The sequence below is a fragment of the Elephas maximus genome, chromosome 4, assembly GCF_024166365.1.
Source record: "Elephas maximus indicus isolate mEleMax1 chromosome 4, mEleMax1 primary haplotype, whole genome shotgun sequence".
Lineage (NCBI taxonomy): Eukaryota > Metazoa > Chordata > Mammalia > Proboscidea > Elephantidae > Elephas > Elephas maximus.
Genome location: NC_064822.1, coordinates 170,558,448 through 170,576,474, shown reverse-complemented (window position 1 = coordinate 170,576,474; position 18,027 = coordinate 170,558,448). Strand labels below are relative to the sequence as shown.

General features: G+C 41.5%; 1 protein-coding gene across 1 annotated transcript in view; it reads left to right on the top strand.

Annotated features, from left to right (window-relative positions):
• Positions 1 to 18,027, top strand: part of LOC126075946 (putative tetratricopeptide repeat protein 41) — a 111,969-nt gene that overhangs the window by 71,683 nt on the left and 22,259 nt on the right. The window contains 2 exon segments of the mRNA XM_049884208.1: positions 10,223 to 10,362; positions 13,527 to 13,698. Coding sequence (XP_049740165.1) covers positions 10,223 to 10,362; positions 13,527 to 13,698 — 312 coding nt within the window.

Sequence of the window (18,027 nt, the reverse complement as noted above, 5' to 3'; positions counted from 1 at the left end):
TCATGTGCAAGGACCCAAGTGATAACTTGTGATGATACAAGTGTATTAAATGAAGCCAGGATCATTCTGGAAATGTGTTGTCAGTGCTTAGGGATGTGTGTGTGTGTGTGTATGTTGGAGGAGGGCTGCCGCATGTTATAGGAGGCTAAACGCTAACCAGAGGAAGATTAGATCTCCAAGGTGGGGGTAGAAGTCCTTCCTGGTAATGCTACAACTGCTTGTCATAACATGGTCGTTATGGTAATGGAAGGGGGCTGCAGCTGGGGGTTGAAACTGGGAGGAAATCACTTGATGTTTTAGCAGATGAGGTTTTACTATGACGTAAATGATCCCGGGTCAGAATGTGTCCCTTTGAATTGGACTGGAGACATCCATAGGGCTGTCCTGGTGATTCCATAAGCATGATGCCATCTGTACAATTATATAAGATCCTGCTGGTTAGTCTCTGTGCTAGTCCAGGACCTCCAGGGCTTTTCAGCACAGAGTCCTAGTCTCTGTAACAATTGCCTTTGACACCTTCCTTCTTCCTTGTCTCTCATGCTCACCATGGCCAAGTCCTCTAGATTTTATTTCCATCAAGGCAACTTAAAGGCTGCTAACAACAACAAGGAGTTAGAAATTCCTGAAAGTGGGGATGGCTGAGGAAATGAAAATGTGTAGTGTTCTATTTTGAATTGTTTCTTTCTCTGTGCTGTGTTGAAACTCTCTATATAGGCATCACCCTATATTTTTAGTGAAAGTCTGTTACAGACAAATGCTTTGGGGGAATGAAGGCAAACCCATAGCGTTCTACATTTCAAGCAATGTGGACACCGTAAGGGACTATAAGCAGCCACAGGAAGTAGACATGCCCAGGTGGGAGCAGGAGTTTAGGGCCGAGAGCATCAGGAAGAGCCAGGCATCACTGGAGGAGGGGAACTAACCAGGTACTGCATGTAGGACAAAAATTCTGATTCCTCTATAAAACAAACAATAACACACATGAGGAACAGACTTCTTAGTTCAATCAAGTATATGAGGCCAATGGGCAACACCTGCCCAAAAACAAATAGGAGAAGGCAGGAAGGGACAGGAAAACCAGAGGAACGAAGATGCAGAACCTGGGCGTACAGGGAAAGGGTGAGAGGGCAGACACATTGTGGGGATTGCAACCAATGTCACAAAACAATTAAGTGTATACATTTTTTAAATAAGAAACTAAATTTGTGCTGTAAACTTTCACCTAAAGCACAATAAAATTAGAAGAGAGAGAAGAGAACGCACACACAAAATTCTGTTTCCTTGAGACCACCAGTGGTAGGAAGAAGCTTGAGGAGTGGGAAGACCAGATCCTGCTGTTCGGTGGAGAAGCGCTTTCCACGCAGACACACTTCGATGTAGAAAGAAAGCTCTGAATTATAGGGACTGTGGGAGCATCCTCCCAACAACAGTGCCTACCCTATCTCTGCGTGTGGGAAGTGTTAAGAATTCTCTTTTTGAGCTTCATTCTTTGTTATCCCCTCTCTGTTCTGTTCTGGTAAGTATGCTACTTACACTTTTTTTCCCTCTGCGTGCTTCCAGAAAGCTCCTTTAAAAAATCAGCATTTTCCTTGAGTGCTTCAGTCCAATTAGTTTGATGGAGCAGTTGAAGAATGTCTGATATGTTTACTAGCTCCAGTTTCTTGGGGATGGAGTTCACTTACTCCCATATCCCCCGTCTTAGTTCCTACCAGGGGACTGTGTTTGGCTCCCTCTAAAGGCGACGAGGAGAATAACAACTTCTTGCTAGGCTGACTGGAGAAGACAGACACGTGGGGTCTCCCATGAGGCGGCATGGATTGCAAGGCAACCAGAAAAAAAAAAAAAAAAAAAAATCTCTAGTGGCTCAGTGATTAAAGCGATCTGCGACTAATGGAAAGGTCGGCGTTGGAAACCACCTGCAGACTCTTCGGGAGAAAAATGTGGTCATCAGCTTCCACAGAGATTTACACCCCTGGAAACACTATGGGGTCGCTACGAGTCGGAACGGACTGTATGGCAGTGGGTGGGATCTGGAGTCTTGAACTCAGTTCTCCTCTGGTGCTGCTTGCCGCACCTCCCCCTTGCAGGACACATCTGAGGAAGTTGCATTTTGATAGAGGGCTGGTTGTGTGCTCATTGAGCCTAGAGGACAATGTCTACGCATGAATTGGTTTTTACATATTCTCTGTGGTGTTCTTTATATACAAATACATACCTGTATATATAATGTGAATTTATAAATATAAATTACATATATTAAAAAATTAAGTGAGCACCACAAACCAGAAACCTTACACCAAAATAAATTCCAGAAGGATTACAGTCAAATGTAAGAAAATGAAGGAAAAAAAAAAAAAGATCAGTAAATGCAGGCAAAGCAAGAAAGCAGAAGAATAAATCCTAAAGGAGAAAGTATTTGATAAATTACTCTAAATAAACATGTAAAGCTTCTATATATAAAACAAAACAAAATGAACAAACAAAAAAGGCCTCTGCAAAAACCAGAATCATAATTAAATGGCAAGTGATTAGCTGGGAAAATATTTGTGACATACATAACAACCAGAGGACTAATCCTAATACTCATAAAACGTCCCCCAAAATCAATAGGAAAACAATGAACACTTCAGTGAAAAAATGGACACAGATCCGGAGCAGTCCATCAAAGAACATTTTCAGTCCTTGTCTTAACATCACTGTATAGTTTCGATCCCACCCTCCTCTTTCAAACATTCTGGATCCTTGGTTGTACTGACACTCCTCTGGTTTTTCTCCCATCTCTCTGGCTGCTTCTTTGTGTTCTTTGTTAGTTCCTCTTCTACCTGGTCTCTAAGTGTTGGAGTTCCCTAAGGCCAAAGGCTCTTCTCTGGTCATACTATAATTTCATGTTAGCGTATTATCTCCCCCCTCGTGTCTGTCAGTTTGTCGTACTGTGGGGGCTTGCATGTTGCTGTGATGCTGGAAGCTATGCCACTGGTAATCAAATGCCAGCAGGGTCACCCATGGTGGACAGGTTTCAGCTGAGCTTCCAGACTAAGACAGACTAAGAAGAAGGACCTGGCGGTCTACTTCTAAAAGGAATTAGCCAGTGAAAATCTTATGAATAGCAGCGAAACATTGTCTGATATTGTGCCAGATGATAAGCCCCTCAGGTTGGAAGGCACTCAAAATATGACTGGGGAAGAGCTGCCTCCTCAAAGTCAATGATGTGGTTGGACTCAAGCTTTCGGGACCTTCATTTGCTGATGTGGCACGACTCAAAATGAGAACAAACAGCTGTAAACATCCATTAATAATAGGAACCTGGAATGTGTGAAGTATGAATCTAGGAAAATTGGAAATTGTAAAAAATGAAATGGAATGCATAAACATCAATATCCTAGGCATGAGTGAGCTGAAATGGACTGGTATTGGCCATTTTGAGTCAGACGATCATATGGTCTACTATGCCAGGAATGACAACTTGAAGAGGAATGGCATTGCGTTCATTGTCAAAAAGAACATTTCATGATCTATCCTGAAGTACAACACTATCAGTGATAGGATAATATCCATACATCTACAAGGAAGACCAGTTAATATGACTATTATTCAAATTTATGCACCAGCCACTAAGGCCAAAGATGAAGAAACTGAACATTTTTTTACCAACTTCTGCAGTCTAAAATTGATCGGACATGCCATCAGGATATATTGATAATTACTGGTGATTGGAATGTGGAAGTTGGAAACAAAGAAGAAGGATCAGTAGTTGGAAAATATGGCCTTGGTGATAGAAACGATGCTGGAGGTTGCATGATAGAATTTTGCAAGACCAACAACTTCTTCATTGCAAATACTTTTTTTCACCAGCATAAACGGTGACTATACACATGGACCTTGCCAGATGGAATACACAGGGATCAAATTAACTACATCTGTGGAAAGAGACAATGGAAAAGCTCAATATCGTCAGTCAGAACAAGGCCAGGGCTGACTGTAGAACAGACCATCAATTGCTCGTATACGAAACTGAAGAAAATCAGAGCAAGTCGAAGAGAGCCAAAGTATGACTTTGAGTATATCCTACCTGAATTTAGAGAACATCTCAAGAACAGATTTGATGCACTGAACACTAATGACTGAAGACCAGACGGGTTGTGGAATGATATGAAGAAAGCAAGAGGTCATTAAAAAGACAGGAAAGAAAGAAAAGACCAAAATGGACGTCAGAAGAGACTCTGAAACTTGCTCTTGAATGTCAAGTAGCTAAAGCAAAAGGAAGAAATGATGAAGGAAAAGAACCGAAGAGAAGATTCAAAGGGGGGCTCGAGAAGATAAAGTATTATAATGACATGCGCAAAGAGTTGGAGAAAGAAAACCAAAAGGGAAGAACACGCTCGGCATTCCTCAAGCCGAAAGAACTGAAGAAAAAATTCGAGTCTTGAGTTGCATTATCGAAGGATTCTACAGTTAAAATATTAAACAACACAGGAAGCATCAAAAGAAGATGGAAGGAATACACAGAGTTACTACCCCAAAAAGAATTCATTGATGTTCAACTATTTCAGAAGGTACCATATGATCAGGAACCGATGATACTGACGGAAGAAGTCCAAGCTGCATTGAAGGCATTGTCAAAAAACAAGGCTCCAAGAACTGACGGAATATCAATTGAGATGTTTCAACAAATGGATGCAGTGCTGGAAATGCACACTTGTCTACGCCAAGAAATTTGGAAGACAGCTACCTGGCTGACTGGAAGAGATTCATATTTACACCTAATCCCAAGAAAGGTGATCCAAACTGAATACAGAAATTATTGAACAGTATCATTAATATCACCAAAACCAAACCAAACCCAGTGCCGTCGAGTCGATTCCGACTCATAGTGACCCTATAGGACAGAGTAGAACTGCCCCGTAGAGCTTTCAAGGAGCACCTGGCAGAGTCAAACTGCCGACCTTTTGGTTAGCATCTGTAACACTTAATCACTACGCCACCAGCATTTCCCATTAATATCACACGCAAGTAAAATTTTGCTGAAGATCGATCAAAAGTGGCTGCAGCAATATATCAACAGGGAACTGCCAGAAATTCAAGTTGAATTCAGAAGAGGTCATGGAACCAGGGATATCATTGCTAATGTCAGATGGATCCTGGCTGAAAGCAGAGAATATCAGAAAGACGTTTACCTGCATTTTATTGACTATGCAAAGGCATTCAACTGTGTGGATCATAACAAATTATGGATAAAATTGTGAAGAATTGGAATTCCAGAACAATTAATTGTGCTCCTGAGGAACCTGTACATAGATCAAGAGGCAGTTGTTCAAACAGAACAAGGGGATACTGCATGGTTTAAAGTTGGGAGAGGTATGCGTCAGGGTTATATTCTTTCACCATACCTATTCAATCTATATGCTAAGCAAATAATCTGAGAAGTTGGACTATATGAAGAAGAATGGGGCATCAGGATTGGTGGAAGATGTATTAATAAGCTGTGTTATGCAAATGATACAACCTTGCTTGCTGAAAGTGAAGAGGACTTGAAGCACTTACTGATGGAGATCAAAGACCACAGCCTTCAGTACGGATTACACCTCAACATAAAGAAAACAGAAATCCTCACAATTGGACCAGTAAGCACCATCATGATAAACGGAGAAGAGATTGAAGTTTTCAAGGATTTCCTTTTACTTGGATCCACAATCAACAGCCATGGAAGCAGCAGTCAAGAAATCAAAAGACGCATTGCATTGGGCAAATCCGCTGCAAAAGACCTCTTTAATGTGTTTAAAAGCAAAGATGTCACCTTGAAGACTAAGGTACGCCTGACCCAAGCCATGGTGTTTTCAATCATTCAATCACCTCATATGTATGTGAAAACTGGATGAATAAGGAAGACTGAAAAAGAATTAATGCCTTTGAATTATGATGTTGGGAAAGAGTGTTGAATATACCATGGACTACCAAAAGATGAACCAATCTGTCTTGGAAGAAGTACAACAGAATGCTTCTTAGAAGCAAGGATGGTGAGATTATGTCTCACATCCTTTGGACATGTTATCAGGAGGGACCATTCCCTGGAGAAGTACATCAGTGAAAAAGAAGAAGACTCTCAATGAGATGGACTGACACAGTGGCTGCAACAATGGGCTCAAGTATAACAATGATTGTGAGGATGGTGTAGGACTGGGCAGTGTTTCATTCTGTTGTATGTAGGGTCACTATGAGTTAGACCTGACTCGATGCCACCTAACAACAACAACATATTATCTCTGCCTGTGGCTTCAGTGATGGTCTACATGCATGTGATTTACACATCAACTTCTCCAGCCCATGCTTCTCCCCTGAGCTCCAGATCCATGTATCCAACTCCCTGCTTAACTCTTCACTTGAGTAATGTCTAAAAAGCACTTCAAACCCGAAATGTCCAAAATTAAATTCATGAGCTTCCCTCCAAAATCAGATTCTGTTCTAGAGGACCAGTTCTCAGAGTACCACCTTGGAGTAATCGTCAACATTTTTCTTTCCTTTAAACAAAAACCCATTACCATCGAGTTGATTCTGACTCATGATGACCTTACATAGTCCAGTGTTACAGAGTAGCCTGCCCGATAGGGTTTTTTTGACTGTAATGTTTACAGAAGCAATTTGCCAGGCCTTTTTTCAGTGAAGCCACTGGATGGGTTTGAGCCATTAGGTTAGTAGTCAAGCATAAACCATTTGCACCACCCAGAGACCTTTTTCTCTCCTTTACCTGCTCCTGAAATACATTTCATCCCTGAGTCCTCACGTTTTTATATTCTAAATGTTTCTGAAACTTGTCCACTTGTCTTCATCTTGACTATCACCGTTATCCTTCTCTGAACTATCAACAGGGCTGCTATGTACTGTTGTAAAGGTTGTGTCCTACACAGGGCGCTGGGCTGTGGGAGCAAGTGGGATCTGAAATCCAGCGCACAATCTGTTTATCAATATATGTGCCCACATTCCTGAAGTCAACTCTTCAGACTGAAAGTGAAGAGGACTTGAAGCACTTACTGATGGAGATCAAAGACCACAGCCTTCAGTACGGATTCAGACAAAGATTAGACTGGACTATAAGACATAAAATGATACTCGTGAAGAGAGTGCTTCTTAGCTCAAGTAGATATATGAGACTAAATGGGCAGCTCCTGTCTGGAAGTGAGATGAGAAGGCAAAAAGGGACAGGAGCTGGTTGAATGGACACAGGAAATCCAGGGTGGAAAGGAGGAGTGTGCTGTCATAGGGAGAGCAACTAGTGTCACATAAAAATGTGTGTATGAATGTTTATATGAGAAACTAACTTGAACTGCAAACTTTCACTTAAAGCACAATTAAAAAAAAAAAAAGATATGTGCCCAGGTGAGGGCCCATTAAAAAAAAAAAAACCCATTGCCATCAAGTCAATTCTAATTCATAGCAACCTTATAGGACAGAGCAGAACTGCCCCATAGGGTTTCCAAGGAGTGCCTGGTGGATTTGAACTGCCGACCTTTTGGTTAGCAGCCGTAGCTTTTAATCACTACACTACCAGGGTTTCCTAAGGTGAGGGCTGCAGTGCGTTTTTCTAATTTGCACAAAGATGCCATGTGGGCTAGTGGCAGCGCTACCATCTTCTTTTGCCTGGACTACAACTTCCTGTTCTCTCAGTGTCCACTTATGCTGTCTCTCTGATTTATTTTCCCTTGCCACCAGAAGGATGTTTCTGAATGACAGATTTGATCATGTTACCATTTGGCTTAAAATACATTATTCGTTTTCCATTGTTCCTACAATAAACACCTTCTATAATTTGGCATCCATTGATACCACTCTTCTCAAGGTCACAATGACCTCTAGGTTGCCAAACTCAATGGCCACTCTTTTGTTCTTATCTGTTTGATTTCTAGCAGTATTTGATGGAGTTCACCACTCCTGGCTTCTGGAAACATTATATTTTCTTGACTTCCATGGCTCTAACACTTAGACTTTGCTGGCTGCTTCCTCTCAGTTTGCTTTGCTGGCTTTTCTGCCTCTCCTGCATTTCTAGATGTTGGAGGGCTTTAGGACTTGATCTTGGACCCGCTTTTCTCCTCTAACTACATCCACTCCTTAGGGCTTCTTATTCATTCCATGACTTTAAAATCACCTCTTTGCTGGCAACTCCCAACACATTAAAACTGACCATCAATATTTGTTGACTATGGAAAGTGGAAAAGCAGGTGTTAAACATTATGTACAAGATGATCCCAATTTTGATTTTCAAAAAACGAATGTGTGTGTGTATGGGTACACGCAAAATATCAGCAGCATGTTATCAGAGATTATTATCTTTGATGCAATTATGGGTGTTTTTTTCTCTTCGTACCTTTCAATATTTTCCAGTTTTTCTGTGACATACACGTATTGGTTTTATAATGAGAAAAATTACTTTCTCATCTCTTCTAACTGGATGTTGCGCCAACTGAATGAAGGTGATGATGTGGTCAGTGGGAGGCAGATTTCATGAATTAAAGTTTCTTGGAGCACCACAGATCGTTGAGTTGAGAATTAAACTCAGTGATGGACATTATCCATTCTAACTTGAACCCTCGACAGGAATCTGGACCCAGTAATCTTCCTGGGATGCTCACTAGACCTGCCTGGGCAGAAGCCCATCCCTTCAGCATGCCTTCAGACGCACCTCATTTGCCTGCTCTGACCAGCTGCTCATGGTTCTCAGGATCCCATGATGCTTGGCTCTACCCTTCAGTTCTCATACTCACCTCAGGCCCTTTTCCTCAGATGGTCATTTTGGACAAATATTTTAGCCTCTGGCTGTCAGCACTCTCTCCCCATTGACTTTCTTTTAGTTTTTGCTCTCTGACTTAGATAACCATAGCCCTGGCTCAAACCCTACACCTACCCTCCTTCTCCCCTCCCTCACCACCTCTCTGTGGGGTTAAGGGCTTTGACCTTGTCTATCTGCTCATGACTTGTTCAGAGCCTAGAATGCTGCCTGAAGCAAGGTTGGTGCTCAATAAATATTTACTCTGTGCATGAATGGTCATCCACAGAAAACCTGGCAAAAAGGAAGCAGGAGAACACTTCAGGTTGGGATGGCCTAGAGCGTGAGCAAAGGAAGGAAGAGAGGAACAAGGAATATATTTGTGTCAAACACATTAGATGCAATAGTTTGAAGTGTTACAAATGAACAAATGCTGAAGTTTAGATACTGGAACACATGAGAAGAGGAATTCTAAAAATGATGACTTTACAGTACTATGTATTTAATTGGGTATTCAAGTTAGAATTCTACATATTTTTGTTGTTGTTTTTAGGTGCCATCAAGTCGGTTCTGACTCATAATGACCTTATATACCTCAGAATGAAACACTGCCCGGTCCTGTACCATGCTCACAATCATTGTTGTGCTTGAGCCCATTGCTGCAGCCACTGTGTCAATCCATTTCATTAAGGGTCTTCTTCTTCTTCACTGACCCTCTATTTGACCAAGCATGATGTCCTTCTTCAGGGACTGAACCTTCCTGACAATATGTTCGAAATACGCAAGACTCAGTCTTGCCATCCTTGCTTCTAAGGAGCATTCTGTTTGTTCTTTTGGCAGTCCATGGTTTTTTCGATATTCTTCGCCAGCACCACAGTTCAAAGGCGTCAGTTCTTCTTTGGTCTTCCTTATTCATTGTCCAGCTTTAGCATGCATACGACGCAATTGAAAATACCATGGCTTGGGTTAGGTGCACCTTAGTCTTTAAGGTGACACATATTTTTAATTGTATATAAAAAGATACATATGTGAGTGTGTGTGTATATATATATATATTCCTCTATTTTGTTCTTTTAACATTCTATTTTTTCTGTTAAAGCTAGCAATTCAAGATGGTTGCAACAGAGGGCAGAATTGTGTAAGAAATTTAAACACCTCTTCTTTGCCTGAAAAATCACTCCAAGATACAGATTACAGCAAAAATGTAGATTGAACCATAAAAATCCTCTTTTGACCCTCTAGTCTTTAGAATTTACATATCAAGTTTATTTAAGAGCATCATAGTTATTTTCCATTTCATAGCTAAAATATTTGGTCATATATGTAAACCTTATTAAAATAAAGTGCTAATCCATTGCGAGATGGAATGGATAATGTATTTAACTTCTCTATAAAAATTAAACAACAGGTACTCTTTGTTCCATTTCAAATATGCTTTAGGATTATTTGCTTTTCTTTTCATTCTAGTGCTGGAAAGCAGGGTTTTCGAGGTTACCACCATTGACAAATGCCGATTAATATTCTTTATTGCAAGATTTTTGAAGTGTATAGGCAAAATCAAGGAAGCAGAAGAGTTGTTTTTGAATGTTGAGGACATGTTAGTCCAGGTAAAGTGAGAAATAATTTTAAATCTCCCCAACTTTATCCCTTTTGTATTAGATATTTTTCAGATATCATCTACTTTTGTTCCTTTATAATTAAGTCCACAAATAATTGGAAGAATCAATTGGTTAAGTTCATCAATGAGGAAGCCGTGATTTTAATCTATGCCCCAAAAGGTACATTAATGACAGCAACCAATAAATAGATGAAATATATATACATTTTCACTGATTTCAGTAGAGTTTGTGGCCCAAAGGTAGGTATAACCCAAAACAAAGCCATTTTAATTTTAAAACAGAGACCTTCAAATTTTAATACAACATCACCCTACCCCCCATCAACACACATCTTTACAGAAGAAATTCCACCTAAGGGAATTTATAAAAATCAACATTGCAAGTACCTTTATGTCAGAAACCATCCTTATTGATCAACTTTTGTGTCTTCCACAGCATGTTAAAACCTGTAGGTGCTTAATAAACAGGAAAATGAATCAATAAATCAATTTGCATTTGAACTACCGTTGTACTCTTAGAAGGTAGCTTGGGGTAGTGAATAGAGCATGGGCTGTTTTCAGACTGGGCAGGATTTAAATCCCAGGTTTGCCACTTACTGCCTGTGTGACCTTGGCGAAGATTTTAATCTCTCCCAATGTGTTCCCACTTTTAAGGATTCTAGTAGCTATCTCATGGGGTTGTTGAGAGGACAAAGTAAGAAAGTGCATAAAGCACTTCACACAATGTGGCACATAGTGAGATCTTAAGTTGTTGTTAGTTGCTATTGAGTTGAGCTCAACAGAACAAAACATTGCCCAGTCCTGTGCCCTGTGCCATCTTCACAATTGTTGGCATGTGCTTGCCCATTGTTTCAGCCACCGTGTATTTGGGGGCTCATCTTCCAGCACAATATCAGATAATACTTTGTTGGGATCCACCGGGGTTTCACTGGCTAATTTTTAGAGTAGATCAGCAGGCTTTTCTTCCTAGTAAGATCCTAAGTACTGGTAGCTGTTTTGTTATTACTGTCTTTGGGTTATAAAGTCGTGAGGCATAGGTCAGAAATAATATGAAGAGTTTGATTTAAGCTATTTTGACCACTCTTAAGTCTTTCAGGGAGTAGAATGAGTAGGCTGTAGTAATCTCTGGCGTCTATTGTGGTTATGGAATGTCCCCTTACAAACTTTTTTTCATAAGGCCCACATTTTCTATCACTGATACATATCTATCTGAAAAGCACCAATTAGGTAATTATTGAGTCCTGATTGTAGTCATTCACTCAGCTAATGTTCATTGAGGGCCTCGCGTAGGCGAGCACTGCGCTGGGAGTTAGGGCGAAAGCAGCCAGCAAGGCAGGCTGTTTCTGCCCTCATGGAGCTTCCAGTCTAGCTGGAACTCAGCAGCTGCAGCACCTCAGTGATGAAACAATACCTGAGAAATACCTGTGGCGTGGTTGTGAATGGACCAGGCTGGCTTCGTAGGAGGCATTCCAAAGCTTAGACATTTAGAGAATTTCCCTCTTCAGAGTGCTCCTTCTAGAGGCATTGCTCTTATGATTCTGCTCTCAAAATATGTTTGCAACAGTTCTTTGGGACTAGCCGCCTTGGAGCCTATTAAAAGAATTTTCCTTAGGCTTTGACAGCATTTCCAAAAGAGCAATTCTAAAACTATTTTGGGCAATAACATTTTTAAGTATGTGCCTAACATTCTTGAAGGAAAAGATCTTATTTGCAATATATATATTTGTACCATTTCTTCAGATAAGGTAGTTTTTTAAGTTAGTGCAGTGGCTTTTTAACTGGGAATGATTTTGCCCCTCAGGGGACATTTGGCAATACCTGGAGACATTTTTGATAGTAACAACTGGGGATGGTATGCTACTGGCATTTAGCAGGTAGATGACAGGAATGCTACTAAATATCTTACACAGCACAGGACAGTCCCCCCCAGCACAAGAGTTATCTGGCCCAAAATGTCAATAAAAAAAAAATTTTTTTTTTTTTTTATAGTCACTATTAATTTGGGCTTTCTGTTACTTGCAATCATACTCCTAACCAATATCTGAGGGCAATCTTTCCAAGTAGATTTGATCTCAGTAAAGTCAAATTGGAGATCATTTTTGAATGTGAGGGGTGTGAGGAGCAGGGATGAGATCTGGAATAGCTGCTGAGAGCAGGGCACGTTTACATCAGACACTTGAGGGATGAGTTATAACAGGCCCAGGAATTCCAGACTACTCCTGACTGCCCCCAGGGCTGAGGAGATCAATATTTCAGAGTAGATGTAAACTGTTTATAGAACATCTATTGGAAATTTTGGGTCAAGCCAGAAAAGGTTAGTTTGATATGGAAGAGCATTTCAGTAGGTACAGTAGAATAGAAAGACTCAAAGTCTTTGGTTTCACACCAGGGAGCCAGGCTCAGTCAATACTTTCCTTGGCTAACATTATGGTATAGCATAAAGTATTGTATAACTAATGATGATAACGATACACTCCATTTGTATAGGGCATTATTAGTTACTAAATATATTCATTGTTGACAAAAATATAATATAATAATATTAAGTTTTCTGAAAGAAGATGTCATCAGTAGGGTAACTCATCCACTCTTGTTTCTTACATAGGGCTTTAAAAGCTTGTATCCACCCAGCGTATTCTTATACATTAATATGGTCCTGATAGAGGAGTGATTTAAGGTAATGAAGTTTAAGTACGACTGAAATAATTATGCTAGGCGAGTAAAAGGCATTTAAATTCAAGTCTCTAAGCAAAAATGTGTCAAGTGCAAAGTTAGCAGATCTTTTGTCACACTTGAATTCAAGGGTTCCATGGGAAGAGTTTTCATCTGCTCATTTGAATCCTGGATTCCATCACCTCTGGGACCTTTAACATACGCAAGACATCATTTAAAAATGTAATATTATTATTAATTAGCAACCCGTGAAACATTTTCCACAATTTACTTGGAATATTTCCCAATAAACATTTTTCTCTGGTTATTCCCCTATAACCGTTACTTTATAAATACTTAAAATTCCCCAACAAATAATACAGAGCGTGTAATCTTTCATAAGTTCATTATGAAATGCCCCTCTCTAGGGTGGGTGTCTAGTGGATGTACATGTCCTAATGCCGTGTTTCCTCATGATGGTTTCCTTTGCATTTTATACAGAATCAGTCCCTGACAGAAATGCTTTTCATGGTACAGAATTCTATCGGAGAGCTGTATCTTGAAATAGGAATGACTCAGGAAGGGTTCCAGTATTTCCGGAAAGCATGGTCAAACCTGATGTACTTTTCACCCAGGGACTTAAAAAAGGACCAAAATTTGGTGAAGCAACAAGGTATGGTGGGCACGCACTCGAGAAGTGACCTCTTGTGTTTCATAGAGTCTGACTCTTTCTGGGCTATTCCCATCCCATCCACAAAAAAAGGAAAATGGATATGTATGCTTGATTTTTTTTATTGTGGTAAAAATACGTATAGGAAAATATTTGCCAATTCAACCATTTTTACATGTATAATTCAGTGACATGGATTACATTCATCATGTTGTGCAATGATTACCACTATCCTTTTCCAAATTATTTCACCACGGTTGACAGAAACTCAGCGCCCCTTAAACACTGACTCCTCCTTTCCCCCTTCCTCCCATCCCTGGTAACCACTAATAAGCTTTGGTCTCTATACTACCTATATTGTATTAGTGGGGTCATATAGTATTTGTCCTTTTGTGACTGACCGTTTTCACCCAGCATAAAGTTTACAGTGTTCATCCATGTTGTGGCATGCATCAGGACTTCGCTTCTCTTTACGGGTGAATAATATTCCATTGTATGTGCGAACGACATTGTGTTTATACGTTCATCTGTTGGTGGACATTTAGGTCGTTTCCACTTTTGGCCGTTGTGAAGAGTGCTGCAATGAACATTGGTGTACAGGTTTCTGTTTGCGTTCCTGCTTTCAATTATTTTGGGTATATACCTAGCATTAGGATTGCTGGGTCATATGGTAGTTCTATATTTAACTTTTCGAGGAACTACAAAACCATTTCCACAGCAGCTGTACCATTTTGCTTCCCATCAGCAATGGATGAGGGTTCCTGTTTGCTTGATTTTTTTGGAGGGCTAGTGGATGTGTGAGGGTTGATCATAAAGCACTTCTCATTCTGTCAGGCCACTCTTTTAGAATGCCCAAGGCTGTTATGACACACCTTGAGAAAGGAAGCTTTGAGCAGTAAGAGTGCATCCATTCAGATCTCGACTCTGAAGCCGGCCTTTCTGGGTTCAAATCCCCTGTCTCCACTTACTAGCTCTGTGCCTTTAGACACGTTACTTGACCTTTCTGGGTCCTAGTTTTCTAACTTGTAAAGTAGGGATAAAAATAACATCGACACACATTGTTGTGAGGACTGAAAGTGCTCATGTGAGAATGTAAAGCACACAGGACAGTGACTGCTACATAGTTAAGTGCTCATTGATGATAGCTGCTGTTAACGGTTAACGTTACCATTAATGTTGTTGTTGTTAGGTGCCGACAGGTCGGTTCCAACTCGTAGCCACCCTGTAGGACAGAGTGAAACTGCCCCATAGGGTTTTCTAGGAGTGGCTGGTAGATTTAAACTGCAGACCTTTTGGTTAGCAGCTGAGCTCTTAACCACCATGCCAGCAGGCTATGGTAGTCTCCAGTATTTGATGCTTGGGGCATTTATGGTACCATTAATATAGTGTTCAGTGAATTAAGGTGTTGGACATTTAAACCTACTGATTTACAGTCAGACTAAAGAACTCTAGATTTATGTTGTACTTAAATGGCTATTTCAATTAGCTTTTGCTGCATTAACAAGTTACCCCATAACTCAGAGGCTTAAAACTACAACCATTTATTATTGCCCATGAGTGTATGGGTCAGTGGACAATTCCACTGAGCTGGGCTGGGCTCACCAGATTTGGTCTGGGTTCACTCAAGCGACTGAGGCCAGCTGGCAGGACCAATGGGGCTGGATGGGCTAAGAGGGCCTCACTTACATGTCTGGTGGTTGCCTGACTGGGCCATGTGTTGTTCATCACCGAGAGGTTAGTCTGGGCCTGTTCACCTGGTGGCTCCCGGGATTCCAAGAGGAAGAACAGAAGTTTAGGTCTAGGCTCACAACTGGCACAGTACCTCATTTTGCTTAAAGCACATCGTGGGGCTTCATTTAAGGGGTAGAGAAAGAAACTGTACCTCTTGATGGGAAGAATTGCTTTGCAAAGGGGATTGGGTACAGGGGGTCATGGAATATTGTAGCCATTTTTACAATCTACCACCATAGCCTAAGATCAGAGGTCACCTTGGGCAAGCTACTTACCCTCTCCATATGCCTGAGGTTCTCATGTGTAGAATGAGGGGCTTGAATTCACTTTTATAATAATAGTTACCATTTGTTGACTGTTTACTGTGTATAAGACACTTTGTTATCTTTTTTTAAAAAAATATACTTCATGTATTATGTATTACATGCTTGGTAAAGTAGAGGGTCAGGGAAAAAGAGATGGACTGACACAGTGGCTGCAACAGTGGGCTCAAACATACCTGCTATCATGAGGATGGTGCAGGACCCGGCAACAATTTGTTCTGTTATACCCGGGGTCGCTGTGAGTTGGAGTCAACTTGACGGCACCTAACAACAACAACATTATGTATTATTACTCCTATTTTATACACAAGGAAGCTGAATATCAGAGCGATTAAAAAACTTACTTAACCCACTTCAACTCCCAGAGCTGGTAAATCAAGCACTGGGAGTCTGAGCAAGGCCTCTGTGACCCTAAAGCCTGTCCTTGTTATTTCCTTGTTGTACAGAATCTCTTCTAGCTCTGACATTTACGAGGCTGTAGCCCTTGAGACTCAGAGTCTAGGTTCTGAGCTGTTTTCCTAATGCAGGCAGGTCTGCTCAGGGCATGCTGGGACCTTGGTGAACAGGCGAAGCCAGGTGGGAGCCAGGAACATTCATGTGGGTGCTGGGGCTGGTCCTCCAGAGGCAGCTGGGCCGAGTGCAGAGTTCCAAGGGATTAGGCAGATCTTGGCTTGGGCTTGGTATAGACAACTGTTTTTCTCCAAGGAAGCCAAGCCAGCAGGCAGATGGGGCCTGGATGAAAAAGAATACTTGGAGGTAGAAGGTAGATCATCATTGTTAGCAGTAGCCATAATGGAAATACAGTCCTTGGGGGGGCGTGAATGATTAAGCACTAGGCTACGTACCAAAAGATTAGCAGTTCATGTCTACCTGGAGGCACCATGGGTATAAGGCCTGGCATTCTACTTCCAAAAGATCACAGCCATGAAATCCTATGGAGTTCAGTTCTACTCTGACACTCAAGGGATCACCGTGAGGTGGAGTCAATTCGACAACTGGTTTTTTTGGTGTGATGGGAACACCCTGTCGTTGCAGTCTCCTGGCAAGAGTCAGGTGGGGATTTAGGGCCCAGGTAAGTGGACAGAGAGAGGAGGATGAGCGTTGCAGCCTGACCAGAGTTCACCCGTTCAAAGTGTGTATTGAGGGCCTGCTGTGCCCCAGGCCTGTGCTGGGGCTAGCACAGTGTATGAGACAGGAACACCAACTCTGTCCCCTAAAGGAGGTGACATACAAAATACAAGTGAGCCAACAAATGAAGTCTTTACAGGTTGTAATAAACGCAGTGAGAGAGACAAATAAGAGAGGGAGTTACAGCAGAAGGTGGAGGCAGGGGCCTACTTGGGAAAGGGTGGTCAAGACGCCTCTCTGCAGAGGGCATTTCAGCTGAGACCTGAGGGACTGCAGGAGCCACATGCCGGGAAGGGTACAGGTGAGGAGCAGTCCTGGCAGAGGTCACAGCACGTGCAGAGCCCTGACTGACGTGGGAGGGGGCTTGGCCTGGGAATGGAAGAGGCTCAGTGAGGGAAGGACAGGAGGGAGCTGGGCCCAGCCATGCAGGGCTTGTACCAGGCAGGCATTTGGATTTTATTCTAAGAGCAAGGGGAAGCCACTGCAGGGTTTGGGGTGGAGTGACATCATCTGATGACTGTTTTGAGGTCACCATTTGCTGATGTGTGGAGAATGGATTACACGGTAAGACTGGACACGTGGGGTCACCGTGAGTCAGAATTGACTCCATGGCAGCAGGGGTCTGTGTGTGTGTGTGTGTGTGTGTGTGTGTGTACAAGAGTGAATATAGGGAGACCAGCTTTGTGGCTGCCTCAGCCCGATGTCCAGGGGCGAGGCACATGGCTCTGAATGGGAGTGCTGGGGGATGGGGTGTGTGCAGAGGATGGGAAGGTCAGGGCAATGAATTAGGTATGATGGATGATGAAAAGAGATAATTCCTGATAATTTAATGGTAACCCCCCTTTATAATAAAGACTGAATTCCATAGCACAGCAAGTTAAATCTGCTTATCTTTACTGCCAGCAATGCTCTAATAACACCTCTGGGAATATTATTGTGTTTTTTTCTCTTCCCATAACGAAACACGGCTTAGAAAACACTTTCTAGTATTTAGGCGTCTGTATTATTGTTTTGTTTTTTTTTTTAATTATTGTCAGATAATATGTAACTCTCAACAGAGGTGCAAAATTATTGGGTCCTTACAGAGGCTACATTTCCAAGGCTACATGTATTTAGGTATACCCCCATTATTAATTAATTGGGCTTATGG